This window comes from Exophiala aquamarina (genome assembly GCF_000709125.1).
Source record: "Exophiala aquamarina CBS 119918 chromosome Unknown aczIA-supercont1.22, whole genome shotgun sequence".
Classification (NCBI taxonomy): domain Eukaryota; kingdom Fungi; phylum Ascomycota; class Eurotiomycetes; order Chaetothyriales; family Herpotrichiellaceae; genus Exophiala; species Exophiala aquamarina.
This window is the reverse complement of record NW_013550566.1, coordinates 33,996-50,928: the sequence shown is the minus strand read 5'-3', so window position 1 is coordinate 50,928 and position 16,933 is coordinate 33,996. Positions and strand designations below refer to the sequence as shown.

The following is a 16,933-nucleotide window of genomic DNA, read 5'->3' as shown; positions in this document are numbered from 1 at the left end:
GAACCGTCGTGTCCTCCCGAAAGCCCAGCGGGGAACCGTCGTGGCGGTTATCTGGAGCCGAACAGCATTGCAGAGGAACGGCTGTGTCCTGACCTATCAATAACGGATATCCTTTCGCATGTCCCACCGTGGAACGTTCTCGGCGTAGCTGGTATTGCTGGTTTTCGTTCGAAGTGGATGTTCCTATGCACTATCTGCCGCCACTTCTTCATGCATAATGGTCAAACTTAAGATTACATCTTTCAGACCTTTTCGTACAACCGCGTCGATGGCAAGCAAACTCAGCGGATGGCCCGGCGAAACCCTGCCTGAAACTGCATTTTGACCTAAGATTATGTAGCTCGAAGCTCCCAAAAATTGCTATTCGTGTTCCGTGTTACGATACTTCCATATTTGCAGCAAGCTCGAACGAGATCCATCACCTAATGGTTACTGGAGTGGTTTACCCAGACTCGAACAACGCAGCAAGATCCGTCTGCATCTCCTTCCCACCGACCACAGGGGCCACGGCGGGTAACATGATAGCAAGCAAGCGAGCCCACTCATCAGTCTCATTCTCCCATCCATGCATAGTAGCTTGCTGCACGACGACATCTCCAGCTCTAAGTCTCGTCTTTGATCCATTGTCCAACGAGAGCACCACCTGGCCTTGCTGTATGATAATGTAGTCGAGGGAAATAGAGCGGTGAAGCGCGCCAATGCTCCGTGGAGGCAAGTTCACGATGCGGAAAATTGAGCCGTTGTTGACGAAACCTGTTTCGGCGAGAGCCTTGTCTTCTGGTGATGCAACGTCAGCTGGACTCGTGTCACTGGACCAGATGTGCACTGAGCCAGCGACATGGGGTAGAATTTCGGTATAGATCTGACTATCATGGGCCACCACAGCTTTGCCTTGGTCATCGTGTGCTGTGACGATCCGACGCATTGGAGGAAGTGGGGGTGATGGCATGGTGGCGGCAGTTTCCTTCGTTGCGACTGACTCGGGCGGGAGGGCGATTTCGAAAGCTGTTCCAGAAAGAAGCCATGGTGGTCGAATTAAATAGCCGAGGTTTTTGATATACTTGCCTGTTGGTGTGATTGGCGATGCCAAGCGATTGTATAGACTGTGGTCTACTATATCGCTTCGACACATCTAAACTAGCTCCGAGAGCTATTCGAACGCTATCCGAAGCGGACCCGAGAGCGCCCAGGCGCTAGTCTAGTATGTACTTAGGATACTATATAGTCTGACGAGTCCCTCGGACCGTCTTAGGAATGATCATGTCCCTTTCCCATCACATTGGGAGCATCCTAGCCTAAGCATCCACTGGGTAACGTGGGCCTTGGCACTCTTGCCTCCTACTAAGATAGCTCCGTGCTACGGCAAATAGATAGAAAATACCATGCATTGACACTGACTTGACTTGCCCCTGGCACTGCCCCACTATGCCCTTTTCCAGTCATTGAGGTCCTGTTCGTAATACTCTGCTTGGCACCTCACGTGCAGGCTCAGGTTGATTTGACAAGGAGGTGAGGGTGGGGCACCAATCACAGAATGTCCCCACACGGGCCGTTTCTAGTTTTCCCGTCGTGGTTGGTCTAGAATCCTGCGACGAGCTAAGGATTTCTACGCTCCCTCCTCGTACGAACTGGGCTAACAATTGTCAGGAAATTGAAGCAAGCTCTTGAAATACGAGAATTTATTCACTATGGTCCAGATGCTTGCTGACACTCATTTACTGTATGCTCGGACTATGTTAAAATTGCTATTCTGAAATTGTGTTAGCGCAACTAGCTGATCGCGGGAAGCCCAAGATGAGGAAGCAGTTTCTCTCTGACGTAGTCCTCGGCGCCATGCTGTTTCACGCCCAAGTCGGTGACTGCAGGATCAGGTATTTGAACGCCGGGGTACATTCCAACATCCTCATACAGCTGCAACATGATGTCACGATCCTTGATGCCACAAGTTGGCTTCGTGGTGTAGACGACCTTTTTCCCGGAGACTGCGGTAAGTCTGTGGTTAGTGGTCTCCTTTATGAATAAATTGGCAAATGGTTCATGCTTGACTTACCCCTCTCAATGATCTTGTTGATATCTTCAGGCGTCTCACGCGCTCCACTAACCAGGAAATACTTGCCGTCAAGCGCAGCCTTCCTGTTATCCCACTGGTCCCATATGGCTTTGCAGACAGCGCCCAAGTCTTTCTCGACATACAACGTCGTGAATATTCCCGTTAGCACAGGGCTTCTATCATAGCGGCATCGTACTCACTTTCAGCCTTTCCCGTGATAATTGGCCGTGTCATGGTGATCAAGTCCCTCTCCTTGTCATAACCAGCGTACTTGCGAAGGATCATATTCTCATAGAAATTGCCGGTGCGAACGAAGGCGCCAGGAACACCCGCCCTTCGAATCACGGCATCTATGGATTGTTTCCCTGATGGACTTCGTGTTAGCAGCTTCGACTCGACATCAATGCAACTTTCATGCACGTGCCTTCATATAACCGCGTCACAAATTTGCCACCAGAGATCTCATAGGAGCTGGGCAGAGTGCTCCAAATAAGACATTGCACACCAGCTTCTTTCGCGGCTTCCACAATATTTCGTCCCTGTGTCTCTTCACTTGTTGGATCGTCTAGGACAGTCTAGACACAAGATGATTTTTCAGAATACTTCATTTTCGCACGATGGTTCAGCGGTCTTACCGTGTCGTAGAAGTCAGTGACGGCAAAAACTCCCCATACATCCTTGAAGGCTTGCGGCAAAGTCGATGGATCCGTCAAATCCGCCGTGGTTAATTGAGCACCGAGCTTTGCCAACGCTCCTGCCTTGTCTGAATTAGGGTTGCGCGTCAATACGCGTACTTTGTATTCTCCAGAATTTGATAACAGCTCTTTGGCAACTGAGCCGCCTGTACCGCTGAGTCAGTTGGCACAAAGCAAATCTATCAAATGACAAAGTCTTACCCTGCGTTCCAGTTGCGCCGAGGACGAGAATGACTTTGCCCATGTTAACAGGCGATCGCGTTATCCCAAACAAATCTGTCTTTCGAAGTGTGTTAGAGTATCTATAAGAGCGTGCAGCAACTGTAACTTGTGGCCATGATGTGCTACAGTAGTAAATAGAGAACACTTAAGTGTGTCGGGAACGGTATAATCAATCCACTTCGTCATTGTCACGCCTGATTTGTGCTAGTGTGGGAACGTGGGGACATTTGTGGTGGAACTGCGTTCACCGTCGTGTTCTTATAGAAAGCCCGAGGAATTGGGTGTTCAGGTCTACCCATCCCCACACTAAAATGATCGATCTTAGCTTTGGTTGCACACCGTGCTAGGCAAGGCAGACTCGTGATCCTTTTTGATAGAGACTCGTCGTAAGTGCTATCGTCTCCAGCTGATGGTGCCTAGGCGCTTGCCTTTGCTGGAGAAGTTCTAGCAATGCAACATGAGCCTAGCTCCTTCATTCTCCAATCGACTCGATGTTCAAATTGTTTTACATAGTTATTACATACAAAAGCTAGTTGCGCTCTGACCTGTAGACCACTGTGGGCCTAGGTCCACATCTCATCGACGAGTCAAATATCGTGGCCTTGGTTCATCAGGGAACCCACAGGTATTTTGCGCTCTGACTGGAGCCATGATGTACGCTAGGGTATTCATACCGAGTGAAGAGCGATTCATTGCACAGTGAGTCCATAAATTATGGACTGAGACCTAGAGACTCATTTAGCCCCTTCTCTATGGTGGGACGAGTTAGGACTTCTTAGGTGGTTATAACAGTGGGATAAACCTATGACATGGGGCTTCCAAATGGTACATCTCGGGCCTTGATCACCTAGGCATAAATAAAGGAACCAAGGAAAAGCATCAGCATGAATGCGATACCTTACACCCGAAGTGGATAACTAAAGTTTTCTGAAGAAGTTGTTCTGATAAACTACTTTGTCCTGTAGATGTATGCCAACACAAACGAATTACTTTACATACAAGCATTTCCGATACCACCTTACTCAGTGCGCATTCTCTGCATCTCAGTGTGTCAAACTTCCTCCTCGAGAGTAAGCTCAGAATTAGTCGCTCTGACTTTCTGGGACGAGATCAGCTGTGCTGTCCGGACTCGAAGCGAACCTGACATTGCTCTTTAAAATGGTGCAAGAATTTGACGTCTCGGACGAACAAGCCTTGATCCATAGCGTATTGCGGACAACCAAACTTTCTCGCTCGTTGAATGGAAAAACCGATAACGCAGCATCGTAGATTGATCTCCAGAAACTCATTTTGACCTAGTTCCTCAACATTATGATCCTCGACGGTGTCTATAGACAATCAGCCTTCAGCACCCTTGTGCCCTACCGAGTCCGCCCCTTCTGACTACTGTTGCCTGTCTCGTGGCGTTCCTGCCTATTTTTCGTCTGAACTGCCCGTTCTAAGCTGACTAGGATAATTAGAAAGCGAGGTATTTACAGACTGTGCTCTAGTCTCCTGCTAGTTCGAGGCTGGCATCACATTCGGCTGAGTCGATGGAGGTTGGTATTCTCTTGAGGTGGAAAATTTTCCGATAACACTTCCGCTAGACGTTGGATCAACTCTTGAGGAGAGGTCCTCTGGACTTCTAACACGGAAAAATGAGGGCAATTGTTCTGATCTTCTGCTTAGTCTCCAACTTGGTCTCTGTCCGACATGCGTTATTTTATTTCGTATTTTAGCCTAGCAACTAAACCCGCGAAATATGCTCACATGGCGAGTTTAGCGAGTCTAGCGTCCGCATGCAAGGCGTTGAAAGTGCTTGTACGTCGAAAAACTCTCCCAGGGGACTGTTTGGACAGTAGTTGAGGTGCAATCAAAGCCATCACGGATGACTGACATGATCGCATCAATTAAAAAATTCGATCCTAGTCACGCAGATGGTCTTCTAACACTATGACATTGGGCAAAAGTTCGAGAGGGCATTGAACTTTGCGTGTATGCCGAAGAACATAGCTCTATGAGCTACATGAGCGTAAGCCCAGAGCTCTGGATCTCTGGCCAACCCGGGAAACTATACCAACATCGCCGCCTGCGCAGCCACAGTTAGACTATCGACGGCTTGTGAACCCGATTGCCTTGGAAATTCTGAAGTCTGAGTCGGGCTCTCTTCCGCAGGTGAGTCTACATCAATCGCCTATAATGTTCTAACTCAGTGCTTCCCAGGCTTTTCGTAATGTTTTGAGCTTCCACTTTGCGCCCTGGCAGAATTTTGTCACCACGGGTCCACAATCGAGCGTCTCGATGCAGACGTCGAGGATTACAGCAGGATCGTCTAGCGACACGCGTGTGCCGTCTTGCCTCGTCAGACAAGGGGTGCCTCTGCGTTCATTGAGGTATGCCTGCATAGTAGGTTCATGATCGTCTGTAGTGTCGACTGGCACAGTTCTTGTGCTGCTGTTAGCAACGTACATATGGGATTTAATTCTCCCTCTTGACCGGAATACCCCACAGATCCATAGCGCAATGGCTGCACGGTAGACCGCCGCCCCCCACCACAACGGTCGTAGCTCGGGTTCGGTCTGGCGAGTGAGGCCTAGGATCTGACCACTGTGGACGATTACTGCCTCTGGACATTGAAGCCAATGATCATCAAAGTAGCACAGATCTGCACTCGAGAATGCCGCTGCTTCACCTCGAGTAAATCGTTCAATGTCGGCAATAGAAACATGCACGTCAAGGCAGATGAGGTGGTAAATGATGAGCGCAGCCTGTCTCATCATGCGCAAGCGTATTTGCGCATGTGGTAAATTGTCGAAATACTGTTTCCACCGCTGAAGGAGGCATTCGATATCATTTGAGCGAACCGCGTAAGAAATTTCCAAGGCCCTTTTCGACCCCTTCGTAGCGAGATTCTGTGTTGGGAAGCAGGCCTGCAACTGGCTTTGTTGGTACACAAGAATTTGGATGGGATAAAGGAGAAGTCTCATATGCAATATTTGCAATGGGCGCTTGACATGGCTTAGACGATCCTCAAGTAGTGACTGGAATAATTGTCGCAAGGATGGTTGTTGTTGCTTGCTCAGCAGGCCACCCATGTTTTCCACCATGCCTTCTCTTGCACCTAGATTTTTTGCCCAGTCGCTCGCGTTAGTAGCCAGCCATAGACTATCATCAGCTGGAAGGGAAACTTCAAGTTCGGTTATCTTGAGAATTGGTTGACTGTCAAATACCAAGCTGATCTCCTGGTCGGCCAGGACCCAGCTATATGCTAACCTGTTCGAGCTATTAGCGTTGGCTCTTTTCTTTTCAAATAGGTGTCCTACCGAGAGATGCTCTCTTTTTCCATCCAGCCCTTCCACGTTGTGTGCAAATCGTTGTTGTGTGTGTTCAACCAATGTTTTGGGTCTGACCAGCGAAAGAAGCTTGCATGTCTCATCATCTGAAATAGGACAGGGAGCATTAGCTCAAACGATCCAAAGATAGCAGTAATTAAGCAGAGACTGCTACACCAAGGTGTCAAATAAGTTTAAGAACTTACGGTAAAGAATGCGTGTCTTTGACCCATGCCAATGTCCATGTGCCACTTTTCGCCACCAAACGCTTCTTGGACCGTGGATAAGAGGCCGCAGTGCATGGTCAGCACTCTTCGCGAAGACGTGTGATCCTTTTCCAGATGGTCTAAGATCGAAAGCCGGGCTATCTCAAGGATTGAGGCTGACAAATACCGAGCTTTAGCAGCTGGCTCTTTCATTGCCCCGTAGGCGACCATGAGGAGAAGCAACAACGTTGCACCTTTCTCGTTACTGCTGGCAGCCAATTTATTAGGATTCAGTGCTCGTGCAGGGCATAAAGGGTAATAAGGCTCGAAGCTAGCCAGAAACGTCTCTAGGTATGCGTAGAGGACTTTGGTAGGAGGCATGGAGAGACAACCCGAATGATGGTATGGAGGCTCTTGGGCCAGAAGATTGTTCGGAGTAGCGTTGATGCCGACGCCATGAGAGTCCAAAGTAAGGCGGAGAAAGGTTTGAGCTATGACTATCATTCGTTCTCTTGTTTCGTCGCTCAGAGGCACATTGGTGAACCTTTCTTCTGGGGGCAGCAGCCGCTCGCGCCAGTCATTGGGCATAGTAGACCATGGTCCCGGCGCTCGGAAGTTCCGCTCCAGCTGTGCCACGTAAGCCCGATTCACATGAGGTGGAGAATCATTGAGCGAAGGCGTGCATTGAAAGATGTTCCAGTAATCAAGATCTGGCGGACGATCGTTTTCATGGGCTGGAGGTAGAGTCACCGTTTCTCCGAAGGACACGATTGGATCGAGCATAGAGCTGCTGTCTGCAGGTATGTTGAAGGCGCCTTGAAGATTGATGGAGCCATCAAAGAATCCCAGGTCACTGGGGTCAAGAACTTGTAACTTGGAGTAGTCCGTCATAGCATCCAAGGCAAAAAAACTGGTATCGGAGAGAGTACTATGTGCTTGGAATTTTTCAATGAAATTCTTGGAGCCAACACTAACTTCTGGTGCGACCTCTTGTGTACCATGATTGAGCAACAGACCATAAGTCTGCAGGTTATGAATGGCGTCGTTGGGGGAATCTACCATCGAAAGTGGTGCCGGAAGGCTGACAGGAGATTTGAACGAAAGATGTTGACCATGCTCACTAAGTGCAAACGGAACCGATGGGAGCTGAGGAAACGTTGGTGTCGCACTGAGTTCAAAGTTGGGGTTGGCATCAATTGGCAGATTGAGTTCAGCTTCGTTGCACTCGGCCTCAAGTGCAATGGCAGATTCATCAGCGGGTGTCGTTCCTGTTCTTGAACGTTGAAGAGTATTGGTGCGTTCATCAAACCACATGCCTCCTCTAGCAACAACACTGGTCGGAGAGCTAGATGAAGTTAATGTCTGAGTATTTGAAGGATCGCCCCCACCGGAGGTCACGGCAGGAGGAGGACATAGGTTCGTGGAGTAGTGAGCACTGGTTCCACCTTTCCCTCCAGCGTTCAGAGTCTCAGAAAGCTCACCAGATGGACCAGCAGGTGGCGACGTTTCGCGAGCTAGCTTTGTAGTTCGTGCTAATCGAGGAACACAGGGTATGCCTTTCCGTAAACAACGAGAGCATGGATAATCTTTATCACATTTCGTTTTTGTCTTTGCACATTGGAGACAGGCCGCGACATTTCGCCGCCTTGCTGTAGGGTCTACAGAGATTACGTTGGTGTCTTCAGTCATTGTGATATCGGAAGAGACGGCGTCGATCTCCTCCTGGGTGTGGACGGCTCGATGCTTTTGGACAAGATCTCTGAAGACTCAGGTTCAATAACTGCACACATGATGTATTTTGGTCCAAGGAAACCTACCTTCTTGCAAATGAGACATGACAGATACTGCACTCAAACAACTTCACCTTCGTGTCTGTGAAATTGTCAGTTGGAAGCAGGCGGTATTCTCTGAAGACTGCCCTACGAGTCAATACATGTCTTAGCAAATGCTCTCGACGGCTAAATTGCCGGCCACAGTAAGTACAGAACATGATAGAGAATATTTGATATCAAGTACGAGCACGGCCGCCCTGATTCTTGGAGAGGATTTCTCTGTGTTGATATCTTCAAAGATACGGCTATCGAAACGGTTTAAAGTTGGCCCCCCACAAAGGCCTTAAAAGTGGGGAGGCTGAAAAGTTCTCACGCTGCAAGGCGGAAAGACAGATTTCTGGGACTTGAAGATGCGGGGAAGAGGAGTCTGTCACGAGAGTGAAGAGATGAAGGGCCTCAATGGCACTGAAGTAGTGAGTTCTGTTAGGCTGTCTCTGTCTATCTAGAGAGAGGAAAGAGGGAAGACAGAGGTGGTGGGACTAAAGTGAGAGGGGGAACTGGATGCCAAGTTCTCGCCATGTGCCTTGTCATGTGTCATGTGATAGGGTCAGCTTGTTGGCCTTTCTCGAAATGATAATCTCCCCCTAAAATTTGCAATCAGATCCGACTGTGCACAAATACACGCTCAAGATCTTGGTATATGTCGGAATTGGCTTCAAACCACTCCTATTGCTCACCTTCTAGAGAGCGTAATTTCCAATCTTAAAGCATTGTACAATCTTTCGGGCTTGTCCGAATTCCTCAAACGTAGTGTAAAGCCAAGTGGACATTTGGGTTGTAGTCACAAAACCAGCCTCAACGAGGTGTGTTTCAAAAGCTAAATGTGCTCGTGGGCATTGTCGATGTGGGCCACCTCAATGTTGGCCTTGAACAGGCCTGTGTTGAGCTGAACGTCATGGAGAGCCTGATCCAAGATCGTGCAGTGGTACTTAGGGAACTCTCGAACTGAAACTTTCTCAAGAAAGAGTTGGTCAACTTCCTCGAGAGATCGGCCTTTCAATTCCGGAACGAAAAAGAACACAAACAGAAAGGCCGCAAAACTCCCGCCGGCCCAGATATAGTCATACTTGGCTCCCTACTTTAAGTCAACAAGTTGCGTTTTGAAGAATGCAGGCGTACCACGACTTACCCAATTGAGCTCTGTAGGATTGATGAAATAAGGAGTGAAAAAGCTGCATGCCCAGGCAAGGACGAATCCGAGTGATGTTGCGCTCCCCACCGTCCAGGCTCTTAGTTTGTTGCTGACGATCTCAGTCGCAACTGGATATGACAATGTCCCAATGGAACCAGAGTAAAAAAAATAGAAAACCGCCCAAAAGCCGATCAAGACCTTTTCTCTCGTGGAGCTGTTTGCTGAAACACTCCAGGGAATTGCAGTTGCGAGCATACAGAGCCCACCTACCGAAGTGCCCACCAAGAGGATGACCCTACGGCCCACATATCGCAGGAGGAATAGTCCAAGCATGGTTGCTGCAAAACCAAGACAATTATTCATAATACTGTATCCGAAAGCGTTAGCTACTCCATTGATGGAGAAGAAGTAGGTCTGATAAACCACCACGAGCCAAACCCCTGCTGCCGTCTGAATGGCCATCATTCCATGACACAGCAAGGTGCGGCGAAGGTCAACCCCTCGAAACATATCTGTCCACTTGGTCTCCTGGTGGACTCTGTTCTCTTCATGCACGCCTCGTAGCATTTCCGCCCACTCGAGTTCAATATGTTCACGAGGTATATTGGATCCTCGCAATCGTTCCAGGGCTTTGCGGGCAGCTTCGTTCTTTGAATTATAGAGAAGATAGCGCGGAGATTCGGGCACAAACCAAGCTCCGGTGCCCAATAGAATTGGTATAATAAACAGACAAGCGAGCGGGATCTGGTAAGAACTTTTACCGAGCCTTGTTAACGTGGCATAATCCACAGCTGTACCGAGAACATTACCCATGAGGATCCAAAAGGTGAAAAGACCAACAGCTAAGCCTCGAAGATGGGCTGGCGCAACTTCTGAAAGATATATGGTGGAACATGTTGCAAGAAGTCCATTGGATAGTCCAAGAACGAGCCGACCAAAATATAAAACCCCTTTCGTGGTCGAGACAATCTGAACGATAACGCCGACGACGCCCAGCAGACTGGCAATAACTAGACCTAGTCTCCGGCCAAAGTAGACGGAAAATGCCCCCGTGAGTAGGCTAGAGATAAATGCTCCAAGAGTCAAGAGCGAGGTTATAAGTCGTTGAAAAGTCGGCTGAACGCGATCAGTTTCAGTTCACCAATGTAGAACGAGTGTAAAATAACACACATCGATGCCATAACCTCCGGGAAGTGTCGGGTCTGGATAACCGAAGACCTTCAAAAACCCGGGCATAGCCTGAAGCGCACCAACGGCGGAGCTGTCGAAGCCGTATTGCAAGTTGGCCATGGCGATGTACAGGCAAATTAGAAGACATTTCCTGTTCTGCCAGAGGGAAGTATCCAGAGATTTTGCGGGGAAACCAGTCTCAGACATGGCGCTGACAAGAATGGCACAGGCTGGGCGTGTAAAAACTAAAACTAGATTTGGATGAGAGCAGAGAAGTGACTTATACATTCTACGAAGAAGCGAACAGAACGGTGCCTTTATGCTTTTGCATTGAGGTAGTGGGTCGTTGAGTTGGGTGAAGTTGACTATTCCCCATCAAGGGTAAGGAGGGGCACCCAGCTCATATCCTTGGACGATCCCAGCTGGTTAGGCCGGTTTCCTGGCTCTCTGTTCTATGCGAAATAGCACAACTAGAGAGTACGCCGTGGTGAGATGCCGAGCTATCTACCCCGGCACTGCCCACACGATTCCGAGGCGGGGAGCCGAAGACTCATCTCCGATTGTTCGTATAGTTCCAGCCTCTAGAAGAGCCGTATTTTCTAAACCCTTCTTCTTAGAGGTCATGTTTGATCAGCTTCCAAAGTAGCACGAAAGATCCGTGTCTTATCTTCTTCACGCATGGGCCTGTAATAGCATCCAAACTAGCACTTGCTGGAGAATATTTCAGGAGTTGATGACTGGGTGACCCTTATGAATGATTCTCTAAGTGGCGGATCAACTGTTTGATCTGCTCTTTGGAGAGGCAAGTGAGAACTGGAAGTGGCTTTTTCTTTTGAGCGAGTTCTATCCACCGCATGTAGCTTGAGGATGTAAGAAATGCTCTCGTGTGGTGTTAGGATTGCAAAAGCTCCAGCAAATCTCTACCTTTCGCATTTCGTCTTGCTGGGATCCAGATGCATGGAACCATGACGGGGCAATTTGCCAAGCGCGAATGCAAGTGGAAAGCCAAAAGACATTCCGCCTGCTCACTTCCCATTTGCCACTGGCTTGAATATGGTGTCTAACACATACATCGAACTCGGGCCTTGCTGAGGATAGGTACTGAGTAGTCGGCCAGAAAACTTATCATATGCTAGGAACATATTCGATATACTATATGTCAACCGTGTCTGCTTCCTCCAGGCCTAACGTATGATCCAACAGTTTTGAGATATAGTCTCGAAGATTCTGGGATCCTAAGTCCGTCCTGGAATGCGTTCTCCATACTACGATACCATCTGGGCGAACGAGAACCGCTCCATCCGCGTTGACTCCTCTGACCTCTGCCCACCGACCTTCGATGTCGCGCCATGATGTTTTACCGTCAATAATTTCGACGTTCAACAAATCACTCTGGGCATCTTCCCAAAGTCCAACTACGCTGGTAACCAACAGGTATCGGTCCATGGGAACTAGATCAATGCTCGAGGTGATCACATTTCTTCTCTCAAGCCAAGCATGAGGGAAGTGGTGCCCAGGAATCGTCGAAGGATAGTACGTTATTGAGTCGAATTCGCCGTCTTTGTTAAACTGGCTGGCATGGTGTGCTGTGTAAGCATCTCCATTAACATCGGGCGCAGGATAAAACCAACCGACATCAGCGCCTAAAGCCCGGAACTCCATATCCAGGACACTCTGTGCTTTCTCCACTGCTGTGCGTTGCCCATCACCTTCAGGATTGGTGTTGTCAAGGTACTTTGCAATAGCTTCCTGGTTTTCCTGAGCTGACGCTTCTGGAGAGATGCCTAAGGCGGTGTCCATCAGACCGGCGTGAGCCTCAAAGTTGTGGAGGCTTGTTCTGGCCACCCGCCTACCAATTTCGTGACGTTCCGATGCATACGTGGAAAGCAACTTGCTGCAATCCCGATGCTGCTTGATCTTGGTGGCGAATACCAGCTTCCAGATGAGATTGTAGACGTCTTGGATGCCAGTATTCATTCCCAAGGCACCCCAGGGAGGGATGCGATGCGCTGCATCACCAACAAGGAACATACGACCGACTTTGCTCTGATAGCGCTCTGCTACGATTGAATTGATATACCAGTGGCTCAGGCTGAGAACCTTGATAGGAATATCAGGAATCTCCAGCGTTGCCCTGATCCTCTCCACCAGGAAATGTTCATCAAACACGGTAGGCTCTTCCGGTTTCCTCGCACAGGCGAACACGAATTCTTCATCGTCAGGGTGAGCAGGGAATGGACCAATGCAGTACATATAACCTGTGCCAATGCTACCTCCAAGCTTGGGATTAATGAACCAGGTGATGAGGTTTGAGCGCTCCTTTTCGAATAAACTGATTGGCGCTCTAATGTGGGCGGTGACCATGTCTACCAGATTGGCTTTGCCTTCGTATTTAATGCCTGCGGATGGCCCAACTGTCCTGCCCCCGTCAGCACCAATTATGAACTGTGTAGTCACAGTTGTGATCTCCATGGAATCGAGGTTTTTGACAGTGATCTGAACAAACTCCGCCTCTTCTTGCAGAGCGACCACTTCAGTCCTTGTAAAAATGCCATCCGGATTCAACTCTAGAGCCCGCTTAAGAATGAGAGGTTCAAGGCGAATTTGGGGAAGAATGCAATAAGACGTCGGGCTTGCACGGCGATAGTCCGGTTCGTGAATTCCGCCTGCGTTCGTGTTTCTAATATAAAGACTTTGCGATTGGGGCCCCAGAGAAGTATACCAGGCTGTCGTTGCGACTTCATGCGAAGGTGCGCAATGTTTGTAAAGTTCTTTTTCCAGCCCAATCCTACGGAATACTTCCATTGTCCTCTGATTTACTCCAATCGCTTTGGGGTGAACTGAAGTACCGGCATGTCGTTCATAGACAGCATGCGGCACCCCGTAAGTGGACAGGAGGCACGATGCCACAAGGCCAACAGGTCCTCCGCCAACTATCACGACAGGATACATCTTAATACGGCCGCACAAGAGCAGTTCTCGTGTGGCTGATCTGATTGCCAGAGCTTGCAACAACGGAATATGTGACATGCACAGACTTTCTGTCCTATTCAATCTTCCAGCGTCTCCTACATTATAGAGATTGCAATGTGCCTATTGTATATGGTGAAATATACCGAGCACCTCCGGCGCCGAAGCTGTTTCCGAGTCCGTGTGGCAGATAAGGCTAACCCAAGATCTGTAACGTCCGCAAAAGAGATAATCAACCGAATGTCCTGATCCAGCTGCAATTACTGGAAATTTCTATGCCCTTCTAGATACGTACCGAGCAACGCGTAGAGCTTGCATTTACGGAAGTGACGCATAAATCTCTGTATAATGTGCAAAGACGGCCACACTGATTGCGAGATCTGGCTCACCGCTATAGCTCGGTATTCTATTCTATCACGTGTGCCTCACCATCCCGTGTGGAATATGAAAATCATATGGCAAGCCGAGTTCTACGTGCCCACATAAGAAGCAAATCTACACTACTAGTAGACATTCAGATTTCTGAGGAGACCTGAAATGCTGGGGTTGTCATCATGTTTCGCCCCACCACTTCGGTAACGGAGTCGGTACTCCGCCAAGTTCCCGAAAGTCACCTTTCCCCGACCGCATTGCAATTCTTGTAAATAGCGCTCAACATACTCGAAAACTTTTCACAATTTGAATTTCCCTGCGTGTCTGAAAGTGCCTAGCGATCGCAAACAAATGTCTCCCAAGGTGGCACTAGTTACTGGTGGGAATGGGATCAGTGGAAATGCCATTGTAGAGCACCTCATTCGACAGCCTGAAAGCCAGTGGTAAGCCCTTTGTTTATCGTTGCTGAAAGAGCTGGGTTAGTGCTTGACTAATTTTGTGAAGGTCGAAAATCATCGTCACCTCGAATTCGCCGCTCAAAGCGCAATGGCAAGACTATCGCGTCAAATTCATCGCTATAAATTATCTCGAACCACTAGAGAAAATCATTGAAAGAATCAGGCTACACTGTGCGGATGTCACACATGCTTATTTTTGCTCCTATATCCACAACGCTGATAATGATTTCGATAATCTTTGGCAAATGAATGTACCACTCTTCAAAAACTTCCTAATCTCAATTGACACTGTCGCTACGAACACGTTGCAACGCGTATGTCTGCAGACAGGAGGCAAGGTATGAGTCTGGCCCGCCATTCAGCGTGCAAGAAATTGATTTGCTGATATGAATGTCGCAATAGCACTATGGGGTGCATCAAGGCGCAATGTTTGCACCTATCTCCGAAGAACATACGCCGCGCTGGGAAGACGGGGCAAATTTCTATCATCCGCAAGAAGACCTCCTCTTCGATTTACAGAAGCAGCGAAAATGGGGCTGGAACGTCATTCGACCCCAAGCAATCATCGGCTACACTCCAGGAGGTAAGTGGTTTGGTTTGAGCCTGTCTGCCTGCCATGGCTACCATACCGACACTAATGCGTTGCCAATAGCCTCAGGGATGACAGCAGCTCTCAAGTTAGTGCAGTACCTCATTATCTGTCGGGAAAATGGATCGGCACCCAGATTTCCTGGCAACGAGATGTTCTACAATTTTGTCGACGACTTTTCGTACGCGCCGAGTATTGCAGACATGACCATATGGGCAACAACGCAAGAGCACACTAAAAACGAGGCTTTCAATCACGCAAACGGAGATGTCATTTGCTGGAAATACTTCTACCCACGCATTGCGAAATACCTTGGAGTGACAGTATGTCTGGTACATCTCATACTTCGTGCACACGCTAATGATGGCGCAGGTTCCTGATGACCTTCAATTTACTTCCAAAGGCACCTGGGGAGGAAGATCGCTGGAGTTTAAGATGCTTGAGTGGGCAGCCGGCAAGAAACCAGTCTGGGATTCAATATGTCAAAAATACGGTGGCAAGCCGGAATCATTCGACTGGGGAGCGTGGGCGTACTTTGACTGGGCGAGCTCGCGCAACTGGCTCACGCTCATGTCATTGTCGAAAGCAAGGAAGATGGGGTGGTTGAGATACGATGACTCATACGACACTTGGGTCAAAACAATTAGGGCTTTCGAAAATGCTGGTGTGCTTCCGGACCACACCCTTTGGGAAACCCCGCAGCCTAATGGATTTAGTCATTGATTTCAAAGACGAAGTCTATTCAATATATGTCTAGTAGCATCATCGCAACTGGGTCAACAGGCTTTGTAGCAAGTGAGTGTCGTGTGAAGAATGCGAACAATGGGAAGCTTGTCCGGACCAGCCTGGTATAGCTGCGCCTTACCCTCACCTAGGACCAGGTGTCCAAGGACCGTCTCCAACCTCGCAACATCGCGACCCCCTCAGCATGGCAGCCACCTACTTCGCTGCTGACCTCGCTAAACAACATATTGCTGATGACTTCGACCTAGGGATTCATTTTTGCGCAGTATGAACAGCCCAAGAGCTCCCGTCGAAAAAGCGACGAAGTCATGTGGCTGTACAAATGTGGATGGAATGGTTGGGAAAAAGCTTATGGCAACTTGAGTAATTTGAATGTGCATGTTTTGAATCATTCTCATGGACCAAAAAGAAACGCTAAAGGTAACAATTCTCTCGCTTCATCGGTATATTATCTACTTTTGCTGGCAGATCTGCAAATTAATTAGAAGAGTGACTGACTTTTTTGTGCAGTGTTCACAGAGATCAGTCTAAAAGGGAAGGCGTGCGAAGAATGTGATGGGCGGAAGGCAGCTAACGAACGACCATCCAAAGGTAGTTAATTGAAAAGCAGAATTAACTGGTGGATATGAACACTCGAATTGTGCGACCACTATAGTACGAAGACCTCGCCGGGGCAAGAATGTCGAGCGTTTTCACAGTGCCTCTTGATATACATGGCGAGGACCATTTGAAACAGCCTACCGTACTGCACCACCAGTTCTCGAAGTTTCTTGACCTCCCAAAAGTGACCTTCTAGAGCTTTCACATCTTGGCAGCCTCGCATTTAGTGACCATGACAGATATCGCCTAGCACTACGCTCTACTCAAGGATCGATCTAAGCGGTCGACCTTATCAACGTAATAATTTACCGTGTTGTTTGACTGAGGAAGTGGTCCGCTTTCATTTTGTCATCCGTTCTGAATTGTATTCACCTTTCCGCGTCTTACGGGAACGACGGAGTTCAGCTGACCAAACAGCATGAGGCCCCACGAGAAAGTCTGGGGTTCCTCAGCTTCCTGTACAGCCTAACTAACTAGTGTGCCTAACAATTTCCCCCAGCTGTGTGGGACCGCTAAGGCCCTCCGCCGCTATACTCATCTCAGGCTTAAGGCTGTTAACTACGGAAAGGTGTACATCTTTGT

At 48.6% G+C, this 16,933-nt stretch overlaps 6 protein-coding genes across 6 annotated transcripts; 1 reads left to right on the top strand and 5 right to left on the bottom strand.

Annotated features, from left to right (window-relative positions):
* Window positions 1-442: 442 nt before the first annotated feature.
* On the bottom strand, window positions 443-949 carry A1O9_12232 (uncharacterized protein; the record flags this gene model as incomplete). The annotated part of the gene is made up of 1 exon (XM_013398733.1): window positions 443-949. The coding sequence occupies one exon, from the start codon at window positions 947-949 to the stop codon at window positions 443-445; it is 507 nt and encodes a 168-aa protein (XP_013254187.1).
* Window positions 950-1,770: 821 nt separating this feature from the next.
* A1O9_12231 (uncharacterized protein) lies at window positions 1,771-2,989 on the bottom strand (the record flags this gene model as incomplete). The annotated part of the gene is made up of 6 exons (XM_013398732.1): window positions 1,771-1,982; window positions 2,051-2,179; window positions 2,251-2,423; window positions 2,471-2,625; window positions 2,686-2,891; window positions 2,947-2,989. 6 exons carry the CDS (start codon window positions 2,987-2,989, stop codon window positions 1,771-1,773), a joined length of 918 nt encoding a protein of 305 aa, XP_013254186.1.
* A 2,161-nt stretch (window positions 2,990-5,150) lies between these two features.
* Window positions 5,151-8,173, bottom strand: A1O9_12230 (uncharacterized protein; the record flags this gene model as incomplete). Its single annotated transcript, XM_013398731.1, has 3 exons — window positions 5,151-6,219; window positions 6,270-6,385; window positions 6,485-8,173. 3 exons carry the CDS (start codon window positions 8,171-8,173, stop codon window positions 5,151-5,153), a joined length of 2,874 nt encoding a protein of 957 aa, XP_013254185.1.
* A 960-nt stretch (window positions 8,174-9,133) lies between these two features.
* A1O9_12229 (uncharacterized protein) lies at window positions 9,134-10,825 on the bottom strand (the record flags this gene model as incomplete). The annotated part of the gene is made up of 3 exons (XM_013398730.1): window positions 9,134-9,391; window positions 9,446-10,564; window positions 10,619-10,825. The coding sequence occupies 3 exons, from the start codon at window positions 10,823-10,825 to the stop codon at window positions 9,134-9,136; spliced, it is 1,584 nt and encodes a 527-aa protein (XP_013254184.1).
* Window positions 10,826-11,770: 945 nt separating this feature from the next.
* A1O9_12228 (uncharacterized protein) lies at window positions 11,771-13,570 on the bottom strand (the record flags this gene model as incomplete). Its single annotated transcript, XM_013398729.1, has 1 exon — window positions 11,771-13,570. One exon carries the CDS (start codon window positions 13,568-13,570, stop codon window positions 11,771-11,773), a length of 1,800 nt encoding a protein of 599 aa, XP_013254183.1.
* Window positions 13,571-14,311: 741 nt separating this feature from the next.
* Window positions 14,312-15,730, top strand: A1O9_12227 (uncharacterized protein; the record flags this gene model as incomplete). Its single annotated transcript, XM_013398728.1, has 5 exons — window positions 14,312-14,403; window positions 14,465-14,756; window positions 14,821-15,001; window positions 15,071-15,330; window positions 15,380-15,730. 5 exons carry the CDS (start codon window positions 14,312-14,314, stop codon window positions 15,728-15,730), a joined length of 1,176 nt encoding a protein of 391 aa, XP_013254182.1.
* Window positions 15,731-16,933: the final 1,203 nt, after the last annotated feature.